General features: G+C 42.7%; 2 protein-coding genes across 2 annotated transcripts; both read right to left on the minus strand.

Moving 5' to 3' along the window:
• Window positions 1–16: 16 nt before the first annotated feature.
• Window positions 17–7,344, minus strand: LOC115151061 (cytidine deaminase). Its single transcript, XM_029695009.1, has 4 exons — window positions 7,053–7,344; window positions 5,986–6,097; window positions 591–648; window positions 17–417 (listed from the first exon to the last, which is right to left on the minus strand). The coding sequence occupies exons 1-4, from the start codon at window positions 7,240–7,242 to the stop codon at window positions 277–279; spliced, it is 501 nt and encodes a 166-aa protein (XP_029550869.1). The 5' UTR covers window positions 7,243–7,344; the 3' UTR covers window positions 17–276.
• Window positions 7,345–7,705: 361 nt separating this feature from the next.
• On the minus strand, window positions 7,706–16,148 carry LOC115151060 (trypsin-like). Its single transcript, XM_029695008.1, has 6 exons — window positions 16,053–16,148; window positions 13,048–13,157; window positions 12,613–12,763; window positions 12,061–12,202; window positions 10,028–10,285; window positions 7,706–8,430 (listed from the first exon to the last, which is right to left on the minus strand). The coding sequence occupies exons 2-6, from the start codon at window positions 13,100–13,102 to the stop codon at window positions 8,278–8,280; spliced, it is 759 nt and encodes a 252-aa protein (XP_029550868.1). The 5' UTR covers window positions 13,103–13,157; window positions 16,053–16,148; the 3' UTR covers window positions 7,706–8,277.
• Window positions 16,149–18,705: the final 2,557 nt, after the last annotated feature.

The following is an 18,705-nucleotide window of genomic DNA, read 5'->3' on the forward strand; positions in this document are numbered from 1 at the left end:
AGATACCAGCTAAGTGTGAAAAAATATTATACATGTATTGAATACAAATTGATCAATGTACTGTCAGTAACATATTTAAATCTCGATATACATGAACAATGAAAATGCATAAATATACATCTTTGCCATAGCACTACTATCCAGTCCACACATGCTACATAAAATGGAACCCCCAATCTACCTTATATCAAAGATTTGCGTAATAGATATCGATAATTTACAACTTGTGTATTTATCTACCCCCGCCCCCCCCCTTCCAGTGGTTGTTATAACGGGTTAATACTCGTTGGAGATCTTGACGACTTTCTTCATGGACATGTCTTCTGGACCGAAGGAGACAGGAAGCAGCTCGCTGACGTTCATCTCTTTGTATGAGCCGTCTGGCTTGGTCAGGTACACGGCCCAGCTGGCCCCAAACTGGAGAAAAACACGTTGTTGTATATGGAGCATCAGCAAAACTTTAGATTTAAGTTTCTTGCTCTATAACTACTTTGGTAATCAGAATGTAGGCATTGTATCAGAAGTAGACCTACTGCACATTCAGTATAGATGAGTGACAGACAGTTATACAAGGCTTGAATGATGCTTACCTCTCTCATGAACTGTCTGCAGCCACCGCATGGTGAGATGAACTGGTCATGTAAGTCACTGCGAACAAATTGATATAAAGACATTTTTACAACACCGTCAATAAGAAGAATACTATCGTCCTTTCACTGCACTATGCAACACGCAGGTTGGCATTTATTGGGATGACTGGAGGCAGCTGTGCAGAGTGGTCACTAGCTGGCGCAGCCACAAAGTCAAAATCTCATTTTAAAGCTAACTGTAACCTTAACCACACTGCTAACCCTAAATGAAAACAATTTTTTATATATATATATGAATTTTTACAATATAGCCAATTTTGACTTTGCAGCTGGCGCATCTAGCGGAAACCGCTCAGTTCTGCCTCCAGGGCGAGACTCCTGACGATAAACGTCAACCTGCCTCAGACACATTTGTATAAGAACATTGATAGTTATCAAGATGTTATAACACTTCCCTGACACTAGGAGTCAGCGTTAGACTTGAATTATTGAGATGAGGAATGCACACATATCAAAATGTATTTATCGCAGTCGTTGACTTTACAGTGAAATGCTGGTTTATGAACCTTTACCAACGATGCAGAGTTTTACATTTTTTAAATAAAAAAAACTAACACAAGTAATAAAATACTCAAGAATGGAGCTACATACAGTATCAGGTCAATGTGCAGAGGTACTCGAGGTAGATACATGAAACAGTGCATTTGGACATTTTTCAGACCCCTTGAATTTTTCCACATTTGGTGATGTTACAGCCTTGCTCTAAAATGGATTCAACACATTTTTTCCTCATCAATCTACACAATACCCTATAATGACAAAGCAAAAACCGTTAAAAGAAATTGATGCAAATTTTTAAATAAAACTGGAAATATCACATTTGCATAAGTATTCACACCCTTTACTCAGTACTTTGTTGAAGCACCTTTGGCAGCGATTACAGCCTTTGGTCTTCTTGGGTATGACGCTACAAGCTTGGCACCTGTATTTGGGCAGTTTCTCACATTCTTCTCTGCAGCGTTGCTGCACAGCTATTTTCAGGTCTCCAGAGATGTGTGATCGGGTTCAAGTCCGGGCTCCGGCTGGGCCACTCAAGGACATTCAGAGACTTGTCCCGAAGCCACACCTACGTTGTCTTGGCTGTGTGCGTAGGGTCGTTGTCCTGTTGGAAGGTGAACCTTCGCCCCAGTCTGAGGTCCTGAGCAGTCTGGAGGAGGTTTTCCTCAAGGATGTCTTTGTACTTTTCCCGTTCATCTTTCCCTCCATCCTGACTAGTCTCCCAGTCCCTGCCGCTGAAAAACATCCCCACAGCAAGATGCTGCCACCACTATGCTTCACCGTAGTGATGGTGCCAGGTTTCCTCCAGATGTGATGCTTGGCATTCAGGCCAAAGAGTTCAATCTTGGTTTCATCAGACCAGAGAATCTTGTTTCTCATGTTCTGAGAGTCCTTTAGGTGCCTTTTTGGCAAAGTCCAAGCGGGCTGTCATGTTCCTTTTACTGAGGAGTGGCTTCCGTCTGGCCACTCTACCATTAAGGCCTGATTGGTGGAGTGCTGCAGAGATGGTTGTCTTTCTGGAAGTTTCTCCCATTTCAACAGAACTCTGGAGCTCTGTCAGAAACCATCAGGTTCTTGGTCACCTCCCTGACCAAGGCCCTTCTCCCCCGATTGCTCACTTTGGCCAGTCGGACAGTTCTAGGGAGAGACTCGGTGGTTCTAAACTTCTTCCATTTTGAGAATGATAGATGCCACTGTGTTCTTGGGGACTTTCAATGCTACATAAATGTTTTGGTACCCTTCCCAAGATCTGTGCCTCGACACAATCCTGTCTCGAAGCTCTACGGACAATTCCTTCGACCTCATGGCTTGGTTTTTGCTCTGACATGCACTGTCAACTGTGGGACCGTATATAGACCTTTCCAAATCATGTCCAATCAATTGAATTTACCACAGGTGGACTCCAAGTTGTAGAAACAGTTCAAGGACGATCAATGGAAACCGGATGCACCTGAGCTCAATTTCGAGTCTCATAGCAAAGGGTCTGAATAGTTACGTAAATAAGGTATTTCTATTTCTGGTTTTTGCTTTGTCATTATGGTGTATTGTGTGTAGATTGATGAGGATTTTTTTTAAATCAATTTTAGAATAAGGCTGTAACGTAGCAACATCTGGAAAAAGTCAAGTGGTCTAAATACTTTCCGAATGCACTGTATATACAAAGGTATGTGGACATAGGAGATTAGGAGACGCGGGCCTCCTAATTGTTCCTAGAATTTCTAAGCAAACAGCTGGAGGCAGGGCTTTCTCCTATAGAGCTCAATTTTTATGGAATAGTCTGCCTACCCATGTGAGAGACGCAGACACAGTCTCAACCTTTAAGTCTTTACTGAAGACACATCTCTTCAGTAGGTCCTATGATTAAGTGTAGTCTGGCCCAGGGGTGTGAAGGTGAACGGAAAGGCTGGAGCAACGAACCGCCCTTGCTGTTTCTGCCTGGCCGGTTTCCCCTCTTTCCACTGGGATTCTCTGCCTCTACCCCTATTACGGGGGCTGAGTCACTGGCTTACTGGTGTTCTTCCATGCCGTCCCTGGGAGGGGTGCGTCACTTGAGTGGGTTGAGTCACTGACGTGGTTTTCCTGTCTGGGTTGGCGTGGGCTGTGCCGTGGTGGAGATCTTTGTGGGCTAAACTCGGACTTGTCCCGGGATGGTATGTTGGTGGTTGGAGATATCCCTCCAGTGGTGTGGAGGCTGTGCTTTGGCAAAGTGGGTGGGGTTATATCCTACCTGTTTGGCCCTGTCCGGGGGTTTCATCGGATGGGGCCACAGTGTCTCCTGACCCCTCCTGTCTCAGCCTCCAGTATTTATGCTGCAGTAGTTTATGTGTCAGGGGGCTAGAGTATTTCTCTTGTCTTTTCCGGTGTCCTGTGTGAAGTTAAATATGCTCTCTCTAATTCTCTCTTTCTCTTTCTTTCTTTCTCTCTCTCGGAGGACCTGAGCCCTAGGACCATGCCTCAGGACTACCTGGCTTGATGACGCCTTGCTGTCCCCAGTTCACCTGGCCGTGCTGCTGCTCCAGTTCCAACTGTTCTGCCTGCAGCTATGGAACCCTGACCTGTTCACCGGACGTGCTACCTGTCCCAGACCTGTTGTCCCAGACCTGCTGGAACCCTGACCTATTCACCGGACGTGCTACCTGTCCCAGACCTGCTGTTTTCAACTCTCTAGAGACAGCAGGAGCGGTAGAGATACTCCCAAAGATCGGCTATGAAAAAGCCAACTGATACTTACTCTTGTGTTACTGACTTGTTGCACCCTCGACAACTACTATGATTATTATTATTTGACAATGCTGGTCATTTATGAACATTTGAACATCTAGGCCATGTGCTGTTATAATCTCCACCCGGCACAGCCAGAAGAGGACTGGCCACCCCTCATAGCCTGGTTCCTCTCTAGGTTTCTTCCGAGGTTTTGGCCTTTCTAGGGAGTTTTTCCTAGCCACCGTGCTGCTACACCTGCATTGCTTGCTCTTTGGGGTTTTAGGCTGGGTTTCTGTACAACACTTTGAGATATCAGCTGATGTAAGAAGGGCTATATAAATAGATTTGATTTGATTTGATTTGACATCCCTTCAAATTAGTGGATTTGGCTATTTCAGGCACAACCATTGCTGACCGGGGTATAAATTAGAGAGCACAGTCATGCAAACTCCATTGATTAACATTGGCATTAGAATGGCCTTACTGAAGAGCTTACTGAAGACTTTCATCATGGCACCGTCATAGGATGCCACCTTTCTAACAAGTCAATTTGTCAAATTTCTGCCCTGCTAGAAGCTCCCGCGGTAAACTGTAAGTGCTGTTATTGTGAAGTGGAAATGTCTAGGAGCAACAATGGCACAGCCGCGAAGTGGTAGGCCACACAAGCTCACAGAACAGGACCGCCAAGTGCTGAAGCGTGTGGTGCGTAAAAATCTTCTCAATTGCAACACTCACTACCGAGTTCCAAACTGCCTCTGGAAACAACTGTTCGTCGGGAGCTTCATGAAATAGGTTTCCATGTTTGAGCAGCTGCACGCAAGCCTAAGATCACAATGTCAAACGTCAGCTGGAGTGGTGTAAAGATCGCCGCCATTGGACTCTGGAGCAGTGGAAATGCTTCATATGGAGTGATGAGTCACGCTTCAGCATCTGGCAGTCTGACGGACGAATATGGGTTTGGTGGATGCCAGGAGAACGCTACCTGCCCAATGCATATCGGTAACTGTAAAGTTTGGTGGATGAGGAATAATGGTCTGGGGCTGTTTTTCAAGGTTAGGGCTAGGCCCCTTAGTTCCAGTGAATGGAAATATTAACGCTACAATGACATTCTAGACAATTCTGTGCTTCCAACTTTGTGGCAACAGTTTGGGGAAGGCCCTTTTCTGTTTCAGCATGACAGTGCCCCCCTGCAGAAAGCGAGGTCCTTACAGAAATGGTTTGTTGAGATTGGCTGTACAAGAACTTGACTGGGCTGCACAGAGCCCTGACCTCAACTCCATTGAACACCTTTGGGATGAATTGGAACGCCGACTGAGAGCCAGGTCTAATCGCCCAACATCAGTGCCCGACCTCACTAATGCTCTTGTGGCTGAATGAAAGCATGTCCCCGTAGCATTGTAAGTGGTAGCTCTAGGCTTTAGCCCAGAGCGGATGTTGCCTGTAATCCATGCTTTTTGGTTGGGATACGTTCTTATAGTCACTGAGGGGACGACATCGTCTATGCACTTATTGATGAAGCCTGTGACTGTTGTAGTAAATGGCTCAATGTTATTGGATGAATTCCAAAACATATTCCAGTCTGTACTAGCAAACAGTCTTGTAGCCTCGCGTCTGCTTCGTCTGACCACTTCCGTATTGAGTCTATTACTGCTACTTCCTGTTTGAGCTTTTGCTTGTAATCAGGAAGCAGGAGAATGAAGTCATGGTCAGATTTGCCAACGGTAGGCCAAGGGAGGGCCTTGTATGCGTTTCTGTGGGAGAATAAATGTGGTCTAGAGTTTTAGCTCCCCTATTGGAGCGGGATAAGTGAGGTAGGATTGGTTTTAAGTCTCCCCTTGTTAGTCACCTCCCACCAGAAACGCTGAGGTGAGCGGTTTCTTATTTATTGCCCCATACAGTTCGTTGAGTGCCAGTGTGGTGTTGGGTTGTGGATGAATGTAGACAGCCGTGTAATTATGGATGAGATCTCTCTTGGTAGATAAGTCTGCAGTTTACCATGAGATATTCTTTATCAGGTGAGCAAAAGCTTGAGACTAGTTGAAAACACATACAGTCTCTTTTCGTTTTCTGGTAAGTCCATGTCATGGGAAAGAACAGGTGTTCTTAATAATTTGTACACTCAGTGTAGAACTACCTGGCGATAGCGATGGCCTTGAAGCTACGGCATCCCTCTGACACCGCTTTAGCGATGGCGTTCCTCTCTGCACACACCCCCAAGTTGTTACACGCGTTCTCCACATTGCAACCTGAAGAGATGACAGATCACATTTACTGTTATGTACAGCGCTTTTCACTTGGTTCCAAAGGGCTTAAAACAAAGGCGAAGCAGACAGAGCTGAGGATGTCTCCCCTGTTCCCTCTAAAGATCTTATGATTGATGGATTGGTTGATTGAAAATACCAAGCATCCTCTTGCAAAAAAAATGTGTCTTTAGGCCAAGCAGAGTACTTGGTTAAGATAGTTTTTCCCCTAGTTAATCATTAACAGGTTATGCAAAACCAGTCAGTCGAGAACACAATGTACTCAACAAAGTTATTGAAATCCTTTGAATTTACTGACTGTTCATGTATTGTTAAATAACCTAATTATGCTGGTGCACATAAAGGCTTCTTGCCCACTTGAGTTAAATTCCTTACTGACTAAATTCTAACTGACTAACTGATTCATTTCTGACTGAGTAAATTCCATTGATGAGGCAACAAGTGTGAATAGTCTACAGAACTGTAGAACACAGACAGTTACATCATTCTGAACATCACAGGCCTGCTTCATATGGGATTATTCCTTTTTGGTGGTTCGTCATGACTCATGAAAGAGTTTCAGGAAATTCCTGCTCGCGATTAGAAGCAATCTTTATCACAAATTCTACAGTATAAACGTTACAGGGTAATGTTTAATTTTTCCGATTGTTGGATATGCCTATTTTCTGGTTATCTACGCATCTATTCTAAAGTTATTGATTAAAATGTAGACGTTCTGTACAATTTTACTTTACTGTAACACATGCATCCAATGTCGGATCCTTCTCCACTAAGTCTTCCCAGTTCAATACTGTAGCTAAACGACAACGTGTTCCCAGTCAACTTACCTGGTCAAATAAATATAACTAAACGTATACTGATTGTCAGCTGTAGGACTTATTTTTTTTAAGATGATCAAATAAACTCAATCAATGGATGAAAGTAATGGATGATCGCTCACCTGTGAACACTCTGTCGTCGTGGGCCAGGAGGGCAGCCCCCACCCTGAAATTGCTGTAGGGACAGTAGGCAAACTCCTTGGCCTCCAGGGACTGATGGATAAGCCCTTCTACCGTTACCCTGTCTGGGTGGTGGAGGAGCTGCGACCCCTGGTCCTTACCATGGAGCATCTCGATCTGCAGGTCTCCCATACTGGCTCTGCGTCTCTGTCTGTGGTGTGAATCTGTGGGTGTAGGTGCGTGTGTCTGTTCTTGTTGAGTTTCTCTGACTTTTATGAGTATGCCTTGTACTGTAATAGATTGGGTGAGGGTAGAGGGGGGTGGTTCATTTCTTTATAGCCAATCCCTGTTACTTATTTATTCTCCCCCTCTCTGATGGGTCTGGGTGGGTAGGGTGTGTGTGTAGGGGGAGGGGGGTGAGTCAGCTGCATAGACATGAGTGAACTCTGTTGCGTAACCTGCAGGATGTTGCGTATTGTGGCAATCGCTTACTGTAAATGTTTTCTTTGTGGCAGTGTATAAAGTTCATAGAATGAGGTTTGTGTTCTGGTAAAATCTTTTTTTTTGTAGATGAGTAGCTACTGATTAGTAAAGAGACAGCTTGGTAAAAATAATGATCTTTATTTTACCTCCCCTTAGTAGGGACATGGGAAAGCACAGAGGAAAAACCAAAATAACCTCAAACGTTATTTATCAACAGGTGAAATGGATAAGAAGTATGTGTTTGCTAAGACATACAAAATAACATATTCATCAAAATATGATATAGAGGGGAAAAAATGTCAACTAACAGTGCTGACACGGACGCTTTAGTGTGTCTTAAACTCTATTTCTGTTTGGTGACTGGACAAACGAAACCAACCCGTGTGTATTTTCCCGATGTTTTTCAATGGACGTAAAGTGTACGTAGGTTTTTTCTTATTCAACAAATGATTACATGGGCTGGAGGTTTATCACGTCTGTCTGCTGATAACACTATTACCTAGAAGCTTTCTATCAGCAAAAAGACAATATCACTCACTATTGACATATTCAGTACGGCATTCAGTAGCCATAAGAGAGAAAATAGACCTGAGTGTATTTTTTCGTGTTTTCTATTTAGTAAAAAAAAACTGGTGGTAATGGTTTACGGTGGGTAGTTCAGCATCTGTGTCCCATATCGATACACTATCAGTTTCTGTACATGGTATATCCATTGTGATCCTTACAAAGGAGAAGACGGCGTCGCTAGCTGTCGTTCTGCATGATCCACTTGATCCAGCTGATGTACTTCCTGACCTTGGTGTAAACACCAGGAAAGTAGGGGTTGGCACAGCTGATGCCCCAGGACACGATGCCCTCAAAGTGTCCATTACAGATCAGAGGGCCGCCTGAGTCACCCTGATAGAATTGATTTGCTTTAATATCCGCATCAAGACATTTGCTTGCCATACAGATATACTTGGCATACCCATATCACAACATATGTACAGACCTGGGTTCAAATACATGCGTAGTTTTTATATAATTATTTATGGTCACACTTTATTTGGATAGTCTGGATTTTCGTCTGTAGATGCTCTACAGATGGTCAGACTATCAACAAACTATCTGTTCATAAGCAACTGCTTGCTAAGGTTAGGGTTAGCTTTAGAATAAGGGTTAAGGTTCAGGCGAGGGTTAGGGTTAGAATAGGGCAAGGGTTAAGGTTAGGGGTAGAGCTAGGGTTAGTAGATAGTGGCGGTCGGTGCCGTTTAATATGAGGGAGGAACATGAACATGGCCTTATTTCTATAACAGCGTATTGGATGACTGTCATTCATATTCCATTCACCCAGCTCAATGTAACATTGATAGGTTCAGGCTGCTACATGATACTCATATTTTCCCTGTATCCATCATGAGGTTGCTACAACCTAGCTGATGAATGAAAGTTTACGTGGGTGCACAAGTCGAGAGGATTTTGAGTAATCAAGGTGACAGACAGTGACACATTCAATACAACTTTGCACACTCTTACTTGCGTCTAGCTGGTCAAGGGTGTAACCATTAGTCATCTCATAGTCAACATAGCTTCTAGAACTAACACGTTAGTAAACCCTCTACAGTCAGAAAGCAGTTTTGCAGTTACTCTGGTGTGTCCCAGTAGCAAGAAATTAATAAAACCAAAAGCTGACTTGGAAGAGTTCCAGTGTTGGATAGCCAGCTAGTTAACATAGCATCCCTCTCTGTTTAAGCTGTCTTTGAGTAGGCTAAACTAGCTAGCTGCATTGATGCTAGCTAAGTGAAGGTGGAAAACAAATATACTACGAAATATAGCTAGCATTCTCTCTATCTTGCTTCTCCTTAATTTTGGAAGAAATTAACTTGTTCAAAGCTGTTCAACTATTGTCTTTCTCTTTGATTCAACCAAACTCAGCAAAAAAAGAAACGTCCTCTCACTGTCAACTGTGTTTATTTTCAGCAAACTTAACATGTGGAAATATTTATATGAACATAAGATTCAACAACTGAGACAGAAACTGAACAAGTTCCACAGACATGTGACTAACAGAGATGGAATGATGTGTCCCTGAACAAAGGGAGATGGGGGGGTCAAAATCAAAAGTAAGAAGTACTGCAAAATATTTAGTATAGTTTTATCTAAAAAGGTAACTTTTTAAATGTTTTTTTTTTTAATACTATTTTCAAATAACTGTTATTTGCATGGGAGTGTATTTGAGTTTTTTCAAATACTTTCCAAGTGTTTTTTCAAATACATTCCAATATTCAACTACTTAATAACTGAGATACCTTATAGTATTTGAACCTAGGTCTGCATACATCACGACATAAAGTTCCTTACAGTCTGAAATTCAGACACAGGCTACACATTCCTGTCTCCATACTAGCATTCTACTTAGAATGTACAGTATGCCCGATACGTTACTTAATTCTAAGTAGTATGTTAGTGTGGATTATGGACACTGAAATAGAGCCACAGATCTCTTCTCTCTCACCTGACAGGAGTCCTTCCCTCCGAAGGGAGTGCCGGCACAGAGCATGTTGTCTGTGACGCTGAAGGAGTAGTAGTTCTGGCAGTTGGTGATAACGTCAACATCCACAGCTTGGAGCACGGGGGACAGGTAGTAGCTGAAGATATTGGTGACCCCCCAGCCGCTTACCGTACAGGTCATTCCCTGTTGCAACGGGGGCATGTTCACTCTGGGCAGGATGGCGGGCTGGATGTTGGCATTGAGATTCACGGGCCTCCCCAGCTGATGGATGGATGGATAGAGAGAGAGAGAGAGAGATACAGTGAGGGGAAAAAAGTGTTTGATCCCCTGCTGATTTTGTACGTTTGCCCACTGACAAAGAAATGATCAGTCTATAATTTTAATGGTAGGTTTATTTGAACAGTGAGAGACAGAATAACAACAACAAAAAATCCAGAAAAACACATTACAAAAATGTTATAAATTGATTTGCATTTTAATGAGGGAAATAAGTATTTGACCCCTCTGCAAAACATTACTTAGTACTTGGTGGCAAAACCTTTGTTGGCAATCACAGAGGTCAGATGTTTCTTGTAGTTGGCCACCAGGTTTGCACACATCTTGGGAGGGATTTTGTCCCACTCCTCTTTGCAGATCTTCTCCAAGTCATTAAGGTTTCGAGGCTGACGTTTGGCAACTCGAACCTTCCGCTCCCTCCACAGATTTTCTATGGGATTAAGGTCTGGAGACTGGCTAGGCCACTCCAGGACCTTAATGTGCTTCTTCTTGAGCCACTCCTTTGTTGCCTTGGCCGTGTGTTTTGGGTCATTGTCATGCTGGAATACCCATCCACGACCCATTTTCAATGCCCTGGCTGAGGGATGGAGGTTCTCACCCAAGATTTGACGGTACATGGCTCCGTCCATCGTCCCTTTGATGCGGTGAAGTTGTCCTGTCCCCTTAGCAGAAAAACACCCCCAAAGCATAATGTTTCCACCTCCATGTTTGATGGTGGGGATGGTGTTCTTGGGGTCATAGGCAGCATTCCTCCTCCTCCAAACACGGCGAGTTGAGTTGATGCCAAAGAGCTCCATTTTGGTCTCATCTGACCACAACACTTTCACCCAGTTGTCTTCTGAATCATTCAGATGTTCATTGGCAAACTTCAGACTGGCATGTTTATGTGCTTTCTTGAGCAGGGGGACCTTGCGGGCGCTGCAGTATTTCAGTCCTTCACGGCGTAGTGTGTTACCAATTGTTTTCTTGGTGACTATGGTCCCAGCTGCCTTGAGATCATTGACAAGATCCTCCCGTGTAGTTCTGGGCTGATTCCTCACCGTTCTCATGATCATTGCAACTCCACGAGGTGAGATCTTGCATGGAGCCCCAGGCCGAGGGATATTGACAGTTCTTTTGTGTTTCTTCCATTTGCGAATAATCGCACCTACTGTTGTCACCTTCTCACCAAGCTGCTTGGCGATGGTCTTGTAGCCCATTCCAGCCTTGTGTAGGTCTACAATCTTGTCCCTGACATCCTTGGAGAGCTCTTTGGTCTTTGCCATGGTGGAGAGTTTGGAATCTGATTGATTGATTGCTTCTGTGGACAGGTGTCTTTTATACAGGTAACAAACTGAGATTAGGAGCACTCCCTTTAAGAGTGTGCTCCTAATCTCAGCTCGTTACCTGTATAAAAAAGACACCTGGGAGCCATAAATCTTTCTGATTGAGAGGGGGTCAAATACTTATTTCCCTCATTAAAATGCAAATCAATTTATAACATTTTAGACATGCGTTTTTCTGGATTTTGTTGTTATTCTCTCTCACTGTTCAAATAAACCTACCATTAAAATTATAGACTGATCATTTCTTTGTCAGTGGGCAAACGTACAAAATCAGCAGGGGATCAAATACTTTTTTTCCTTCACTGTATGGGGGTAAGGAGGGCATGAATTGATTCACTTGTTCATTAATTCATCCATCAATTAATCAGACCACTAGATAATATTCAGAGAGGGAGTACAGGGAAACCAAAGCTACTGTCCATCGTATCAGCTTACTTTGAGCAGCATGATGTCATTGTCGAACGTCCTGTAGTTATACATGTAGTAGACCAGCACATTGGAGACGTTGAACTCCTGCTCAAAGCCTTCCGCTCTGGATAGACTGTGCTCACTCAGTACCACTTTGATCAGGTATGCCCTGTGGATCGAGAGGAGAGGGGTGGAGAGGAGTGGAAGTTAGGACTCCAATCTGGCAACTACCATGAATCATTCCACTTAATTCTAAAAACACCCTCTGTAAGATGTCCTGGTGTTCAATGGTTATTTCAATCAATAGTATATCTATTGATTCTCGAAGAATATACATTAGAAATGCCCTACTCTATCCCATCATAACCCCCAAATCTAGTGGGTGTAGTACAAGAGGTAGTCTCACTTGCCAGACTCTAACCTCATCCCCAGGCTCAATTGCTACCGCATATGTTCAGAGAGAGAGCCAGCTGGTGGACAATATTAGCCAGACTCATAGAGCTCCAGACACAGTGGCTGTGCGAAGCTATTGTCCATCAAAGAAACTGTACAAGGCGAAATAGAAGTTGAATTACTCACGGTCTCCAGCAGTGGGCAGCAGACACCACCCACTGAGGGTGTATGAGGGTCCCTCCACAGTAGTGGTATTTGTTGTACTGGATGGAGGCTTGGTATGTTATAGAGTAGGGTGTTACCTCCAGACCCCCAATGATCCTCTGGCCCAGTACTCCTATAAGGAGAGGGGGAGGGATGGTGAAGGAGGGACATAGGAAAGGGGGCAAGAGAGTGGTGGGGAGGGAGGGGGGAGAGAGGTAGTGAGGGAGGGGTAGGCGGGCGGGAAGGAGAGGTGGGGGGAGGGAGGAAGAAAGGTTAGGGGGTGAGTAGGGAAGAGGAGAGGGGGAGCGAGAGTGGGAGATGAAGGAGGGTAGGAGGGGAGAGAGAGGAGGTATTTAAAGGTAAGATTGACATCTGCCGAATAATTTCTATGCCCAGTATCATACATTGGTTCTATACCTCTGATTGTAAGGATGACCAGTAGGATCAGTGATACATGACATGATTCTGCCATGGTTATCTGGTCTGATCTGGCTTGGTCTGGTCTATTTGGACTGGATTGGTCGGTTCTAAAGCAGACAGAAAAGCACACTGGGAAATATTTTACTCCATATTTTTACTGCCATTAGACATTCAGGAACATGCCACATTAAAATCTATAGATTTAGAAATGTACCACTAATGTAGACATAACATATTTGTGCAATTCGGTAGCACTTAATAAAAACTCCACGTAATAAAGCATTTATATTTGATTAGTAAATATTTGATTCATTTATGGATCATTTAATTGTGTGTTAGTACCCTTATTCACACTTTTATAGTATAAACAGCTTTTAAAGTATTTAATAATGATTCACAAGTTCATTCGTAAGATGTTTAATATAGGTCCTTATAAAACATTTACTAATCATTAGTAAAGTATTTTTGGGTAGCCTCATCTGAAGTGTGGGCTATTTATACTTTGGTCCCTTAAAATAATTTATAATGTAATTTCTTACAAAAAGATGGACATTTTATTGGTAAACATTCCAGCAGTACCTGATGCCCCTAGAACATATCAATGGTTAAACAATAATCACACAATACAGAGGATGTTTTAAGAAAATATATTGAACATTTTATTCCAAAATAGTGGTTTCCATGTGTTTGATGTATTTGATACCATTCCACCTATTCTGCTCTAGCCATTACCACGAGCCAATCCTCCCCAATTAAGGTGCCACCAACCTCCTGGTAAAAATGTATCATATCTAAATCAGAAATGTCATAGACTGCATATTGCATGAACAGATCACTCTGGAGTCAGATGTTAAGAGAATGTGTCTATTAAACACAAAAGCTATGTTCCAGTGAGGATTAGGCAGGTCTGATGATGAAAAAGAAATGAAATTCTTGCCTATTTCACCCTTCTCTTAGTGTGTAGTTCCAGTAGTTAGCTACCCCACTACATGGCAAAAAAAGCTATTAACTACTGAAAACACTACCAAGATTTGAATTTAGTTCAACTACCACCAAGCTTCTGCAAAATAAAGTTTAATTGCTAGTTGAACAACATGTAGTTCACTATTTCCCAACACTGTTTGGGAGTTGGCGTCTCCCCCCTCGCAAAAGGAAACTCTGTCAAAGCCGCCCCCCACTTTCGCTAATTTCACCACACATGCGAAGCAGTCAAAGTTTAAGCACCTCCCTCGCCAATTAATATATCCAATTAATCAGCGACGAAAACCCAGGTTTGGGGTTAATGAAGTGATGGCTGGAAGTAGGTTACGTGTTTTCCGATGAAGCTAGCAGTAATGAGGGAGACGTGGGCGTCGAGGAAGATTGACGTCAAGTACAAACAGAATGAGCTTTACTCCAGTAGCTCTGGAGGTGTATCAGAAGAGAATGAGAATGAAGTACTTGAGGTGTTGTGAGGAATCTGGTCCAGCAAGAGTCATTTTAATTTTTTTAAGTGGACCCCTGCCTTTTGGCTGACCCATATGTGGTTTCAGGTTGAGTGAAAAAGGACTTGGGTACTGTTGAATCGGTGAAGGTAACCGGAAGTGGACTTGTGATACGTTTTTGTGTTTCTTCCACCCAGAGGAAGCAGGTGCTCTGCGCCATGTAAATTGTGAAATACCTGTTACTTGCTTTGCTTTCAGCAAAAGGCGCTATTGGAAGGAGTGATTACTGGGGTGTGGATGGAGGTTGATCAACTGAAGTTGAAGATTCCCGGTGTCAGTGACGCCTGCCATTTGGTGCGATGCAGGCCCGGTGGCAAGCGTGTTTAATGAGATGTGCTTCAGTAAGTTTGGCTTTTTAGTGTTCATTGCCATGGCTATCAACTGCACCGCAGAAATGGAATGTAAATCACAGGAAATAGGTGTGGTGGTGGCGGCAGCTGTGAGAAGTACTTGGGATTACGAGATTTTACTGCGGAGGAGTTACAAGGAGTGTTGAATTGTAGTATCCCGTCCTCCCAGGCTGTTTACCTGGTGTAGGATCAAAAAGGATCAAAGTAGTGGAATGAGGTGGTGGGTTTTATTTAGTTTATTTAATACGTGAAAGATTAGTTGGCAGGGTAATTGTTATTCCATGTATTTATTTGTTGATTTTGTATCACAACGTGTAATAGATTTACAGTCCAGTTGGTGGCAGTAATGCAAATTTTGGTTGCCAACCTGCATTAAAAAAAACAAAACAAAGAAGAATAAGAGGAGAATATTCTGTTTATGCACAGAATCTGTCCACAAGACATTAAGAGCAGTCCATATACTGCTTATCAGGTATGTTAAAAGAGTTTATACCTTTTAAAGATCCAATAAATGTGCTGCCAAACAAAGCCATGTGTGAAAATAGTCTGTGGTTAAAAGACTGAAGCACTGGAAGCATCTAGATGTTATACATGTACCATTTCTACCACTTGTTTTGTGTAGGCTGCATCTTCCTTTTTTATGATTAGTTTGCATTCGAGGTTCACAACATTTATCATGATTGTTCTGAGACCTTAAGGGAACATCAGGTACTGCTGGAATGTCTACCAATGGCATGTCCATCTTTTAGTGAGAAATTACACTGGTCACTCAAAACATTTCTGAAGTATAAATATCCCACACTTTAGATGAGGCCATGCAACAAGACTTAATGATTAGTCAATTGTTCATAAGGACCTATATTAAACATATTATGAATGGAGTAATGATCAATAAAGTATTTCTATTATAAATGCTTTATTACATGGAGATATTATAAAGTGCTACCTGCAATTCTCATATCCATAAAACCATACGACCATATCCATAAAAAAGTATCACATTTTGGAGATGCTAGAACGTTCTGGGCATGCTCAGACTCTGTGCATCTAGAAAATACAGACATTGGGATCTATCTGTAGTGCATTCAATATTATATCAATAATATTTTACAATTCTGTAATATTTAACCCAAGACCAAACAGAAGTTATGTCTTCAAGCCTACTCACCTTTATGAGATTAAGCCAAGCACTACAGACAGGTCCATGCACACTCCTCTCACACCCCAGACATAACACCTGAAAAACCTCCACTGCCTTTTATATTGTAACCACACCTGCTCCCCCCTATTGTTAGTGCTTTTGTCCACCTTACACCGTATCTATCTACCTGTCCTGTTCATCAGGGCACACCGTAGCAAAACGTTTTGCAATGATAAACAAACATTTTTCGCTTCCTATTAGACAAGTGCAGGTAGGTCCTCCCTATTTCAGTCTGTTTTCTCCCGTTTGGTGCCTAATGAAAATGCCCCTGGGTCTGAGATGGTTATGTGACAGGCACAAAACGGAGACTGACCTAGTACATTTCAAAGACAGCCATATTCTCCTTTATTATTCCTCCCTGTCCTATCTAGGGACTCGCCTTTGATTATTTGTGTTCTGTCATTCATTGTCTGCTATTAGTGAGGAGGAAAAAAGATTCTTTAGAGAGGTGGAACTGAATACGTCGTCTCAGTCTCCAGGCGTGTTTGTTATTGTGTTGTTTGGTTGGATGTCTGAGTGTCAGTTAGAGAGAGGAGGGGAAAAGGACGGTGGCATTATTGGATTAATTAATTGCTGTTATTTATCACGTTTGCACGCCCCTAATTTTGATCCAAGGAGGTTGAGTTGTCACAAATCTGAAAGAGGTGGAGAGTGACCACCTGAACTATTTGCATCTTCTACAAATGTATTTGACATCTCAATCTTCTGTCTTTTAGTCCCTCCTTCGCTCAATCCATTCCACCCTCTGTATTGTCTTCCTTCTTTTCATCCTTCCTTAGATTGCCTATGATCTGAAAGGTAATGGTGATAGTGTTACGGTTGAAATTGTATACAAATACCACACAAATCACTTAGTCCAGGCAAATATGTGACATTTTTTCAACTCCATTTTTAAAGTAAAAGCGTTAAACTTAGTACATTTGTAAAGTTTTTATGCAGAAGTAACATCCTTCCTGTGGTTTTGTTTTGTGTCTGTGCTCTGTGGGTCCCCATGTTTCTCTCCCGTGTCCTGTTCCCATCATGGATCAATACAATACAAACTAGCTGGCTGTGTGGGTTGACGCTATCCATAGTGTGCAAGCTGTGTCGTGTCCCAAGTGTCTTCCTTACAGTGAAGGTGAAAGGTGATAGTGTGTTCCCCTCTCCTCAGAGAACTTCGCTACAGGCAAAAACAGGGTGTGTGTATGTGTCACGTGCTACCCTCCCTTGTTTTTCCCCCAATTGGAAATGAGCCCCCTTTTTTGTGTATTTATTACTTATTTTGACTTTGCAGTGATCTTTTATGTCTACCTTATTCTAATTTGCACGAATTTCTATGGTTTGCTGTGCCTCTCCCTCTTGTGTTTTCTAATTGATTTATTGCAGACTCCTCCGTCTTGGCTTGGAGACGGGAGTTGGCCCAGGTCTGCCTGAGATCCTTAAAATGGAGCGTCCAGTTCACTCTTGGCCTGAGAAGCTGAAATGAGTCTAGTAGAGTTGGGGAAGATTCATGGAAAATAATGGTGTTGAAGAATGGAATGAAAAAGAAGATAGTGTTGAAAAATGAAGGGGATGATAAGTGTATGTCGGACAAGGATACTTTTGGATAAGGATGTTTACCTGGGAGATCTGTTTGGAGTCTCGAAGAAGGTGAATCTTGTGTTGGGAAAAGTGGGATCAATCAGAGTGACCAAGAGTGGACTTGAGTTGATTAATTGTGTGTCTGAGGAAAAGAGGAAGAAGGCAGTGGGCATCACGAGAACAGTGTCATCCAAAGTATCGTATTTCCAACTCTGGACTAAGGCACCTGCTAAGGGATTCATCTGTTGGTGGAAATTAAGAAGGAATTTCTTGTGACGAGAATCCCAGGTGTGGATAGTGCCCGTCGCATGACCCACATGGAGGAAAATAAGAAGGTTTGTCTGGGCTATTTGTTTTTTAATAGTGAACACCTCCCTATGCATGTAAAGATAGGGTATATGAGGTACTTAGTACGAGGATTTATCCCCAAACCACTACAATGCAAAAACTGTAAAGAATTTGGCCATGTTTCAAATGTGTGCAGACGGAAGGAGTATACTGAAGATCAGAGTGAAGAGCGGCCGTGTTGCAATTGTAGTGGGGATCATAACCCAGTCTTCGTGGAGTGCCCTGTAAGGATGACGTGGGTTGAGCTGGGGCAGCGCACAATTGGTTCACCGTCGTTAGGGTTTGGCCGGGGTAGGCCGTCACTGTAAATAACAATTTGTTCTTAACTGACTTGCCTAGTTAAATAAAATAAATAAAAGGGGGCAAAAGTGAGGGCGGTCCATCGGATCTCTTATGCGGAAACAATTAAAAGAGCTGAGGGAGCTAGTGACACTAGTGTTGAAGATAATGGTAGTGGATGCACCACAGCCTATAGTGAATGTGTCAACCAAAAGAACAGAACAAGCTGTATGTAATGAAAGTGGATTTTGGGGTGTTCATTGCAACTATGGTAAACTGCATGGCTCAAGTACCAAGGAAGTCAAACAAATTGGTCATCATTTTCATTTTCAATACATTTGCAAAAATGTCTAAGAACATGTAACTTGGTCGTTTTGGGATATTGTGTGTAAATGGGTGAGAAAAAAAATCTATCTGGAATAAGTCAAGGTGT

Source organism: Salmo trutta, chromosome 16 (genome assembly GCF_901001165.1).
Source record: "Salmo trutta chromosome 16, fSalTru1.1, whole genome shotgun sequence".
In the NCBI taxonomy this organism is placed as follows: domain Eukaryota; kingdom Metazoa; phylum Chordata; class Actinopteri; order Salmoniformes; family Salmonidae; genus Salmo; species Salmo trutta.

Coding starts and splice junctions, on each gene's coding strand:
- LOC115151061 (XM_029695009.1), bottom strand. CDS start 7,242: ATGGGAGACCTGCAGATCGAGATGCTCCATGGTAAGGACCAGGGGTCG. Junction 6,098..7,052: donor CGACGACAGAGTGTTCACAG/GTGAGCGATCAT, acceptor TCATCTCTTCAG/GTTGCAATGTGGAGAACGCG. Junction 649..5,985: donor AAGGCCATCGCTATCGCCAG/GTAGTTCTACAC, acceptor ATTTGTTCGCAG/TGACTTACATGACCAGTTCA.
- LOC115151060 (XM_029695008.1), bottom strand. CDS start 13,102: ATGGCAGAATCATGTCATGTATCACTGATCCTACTGGTCATCCTTACA. Junction 12,203..12,612: donor GCTGCCCACTGCTGGAGACC/GTGAGTAATTCA, acceptor CTCGATCCACAG/GGCATACCTGATCAAAGTGG. Junction 10,286..12,060: donor ATGACATCATGCTGCTCAAA/GTAAGCTGATAC, acceptor TCCATCCATCAG/CTGGGGAGGCCCGTGAATCT.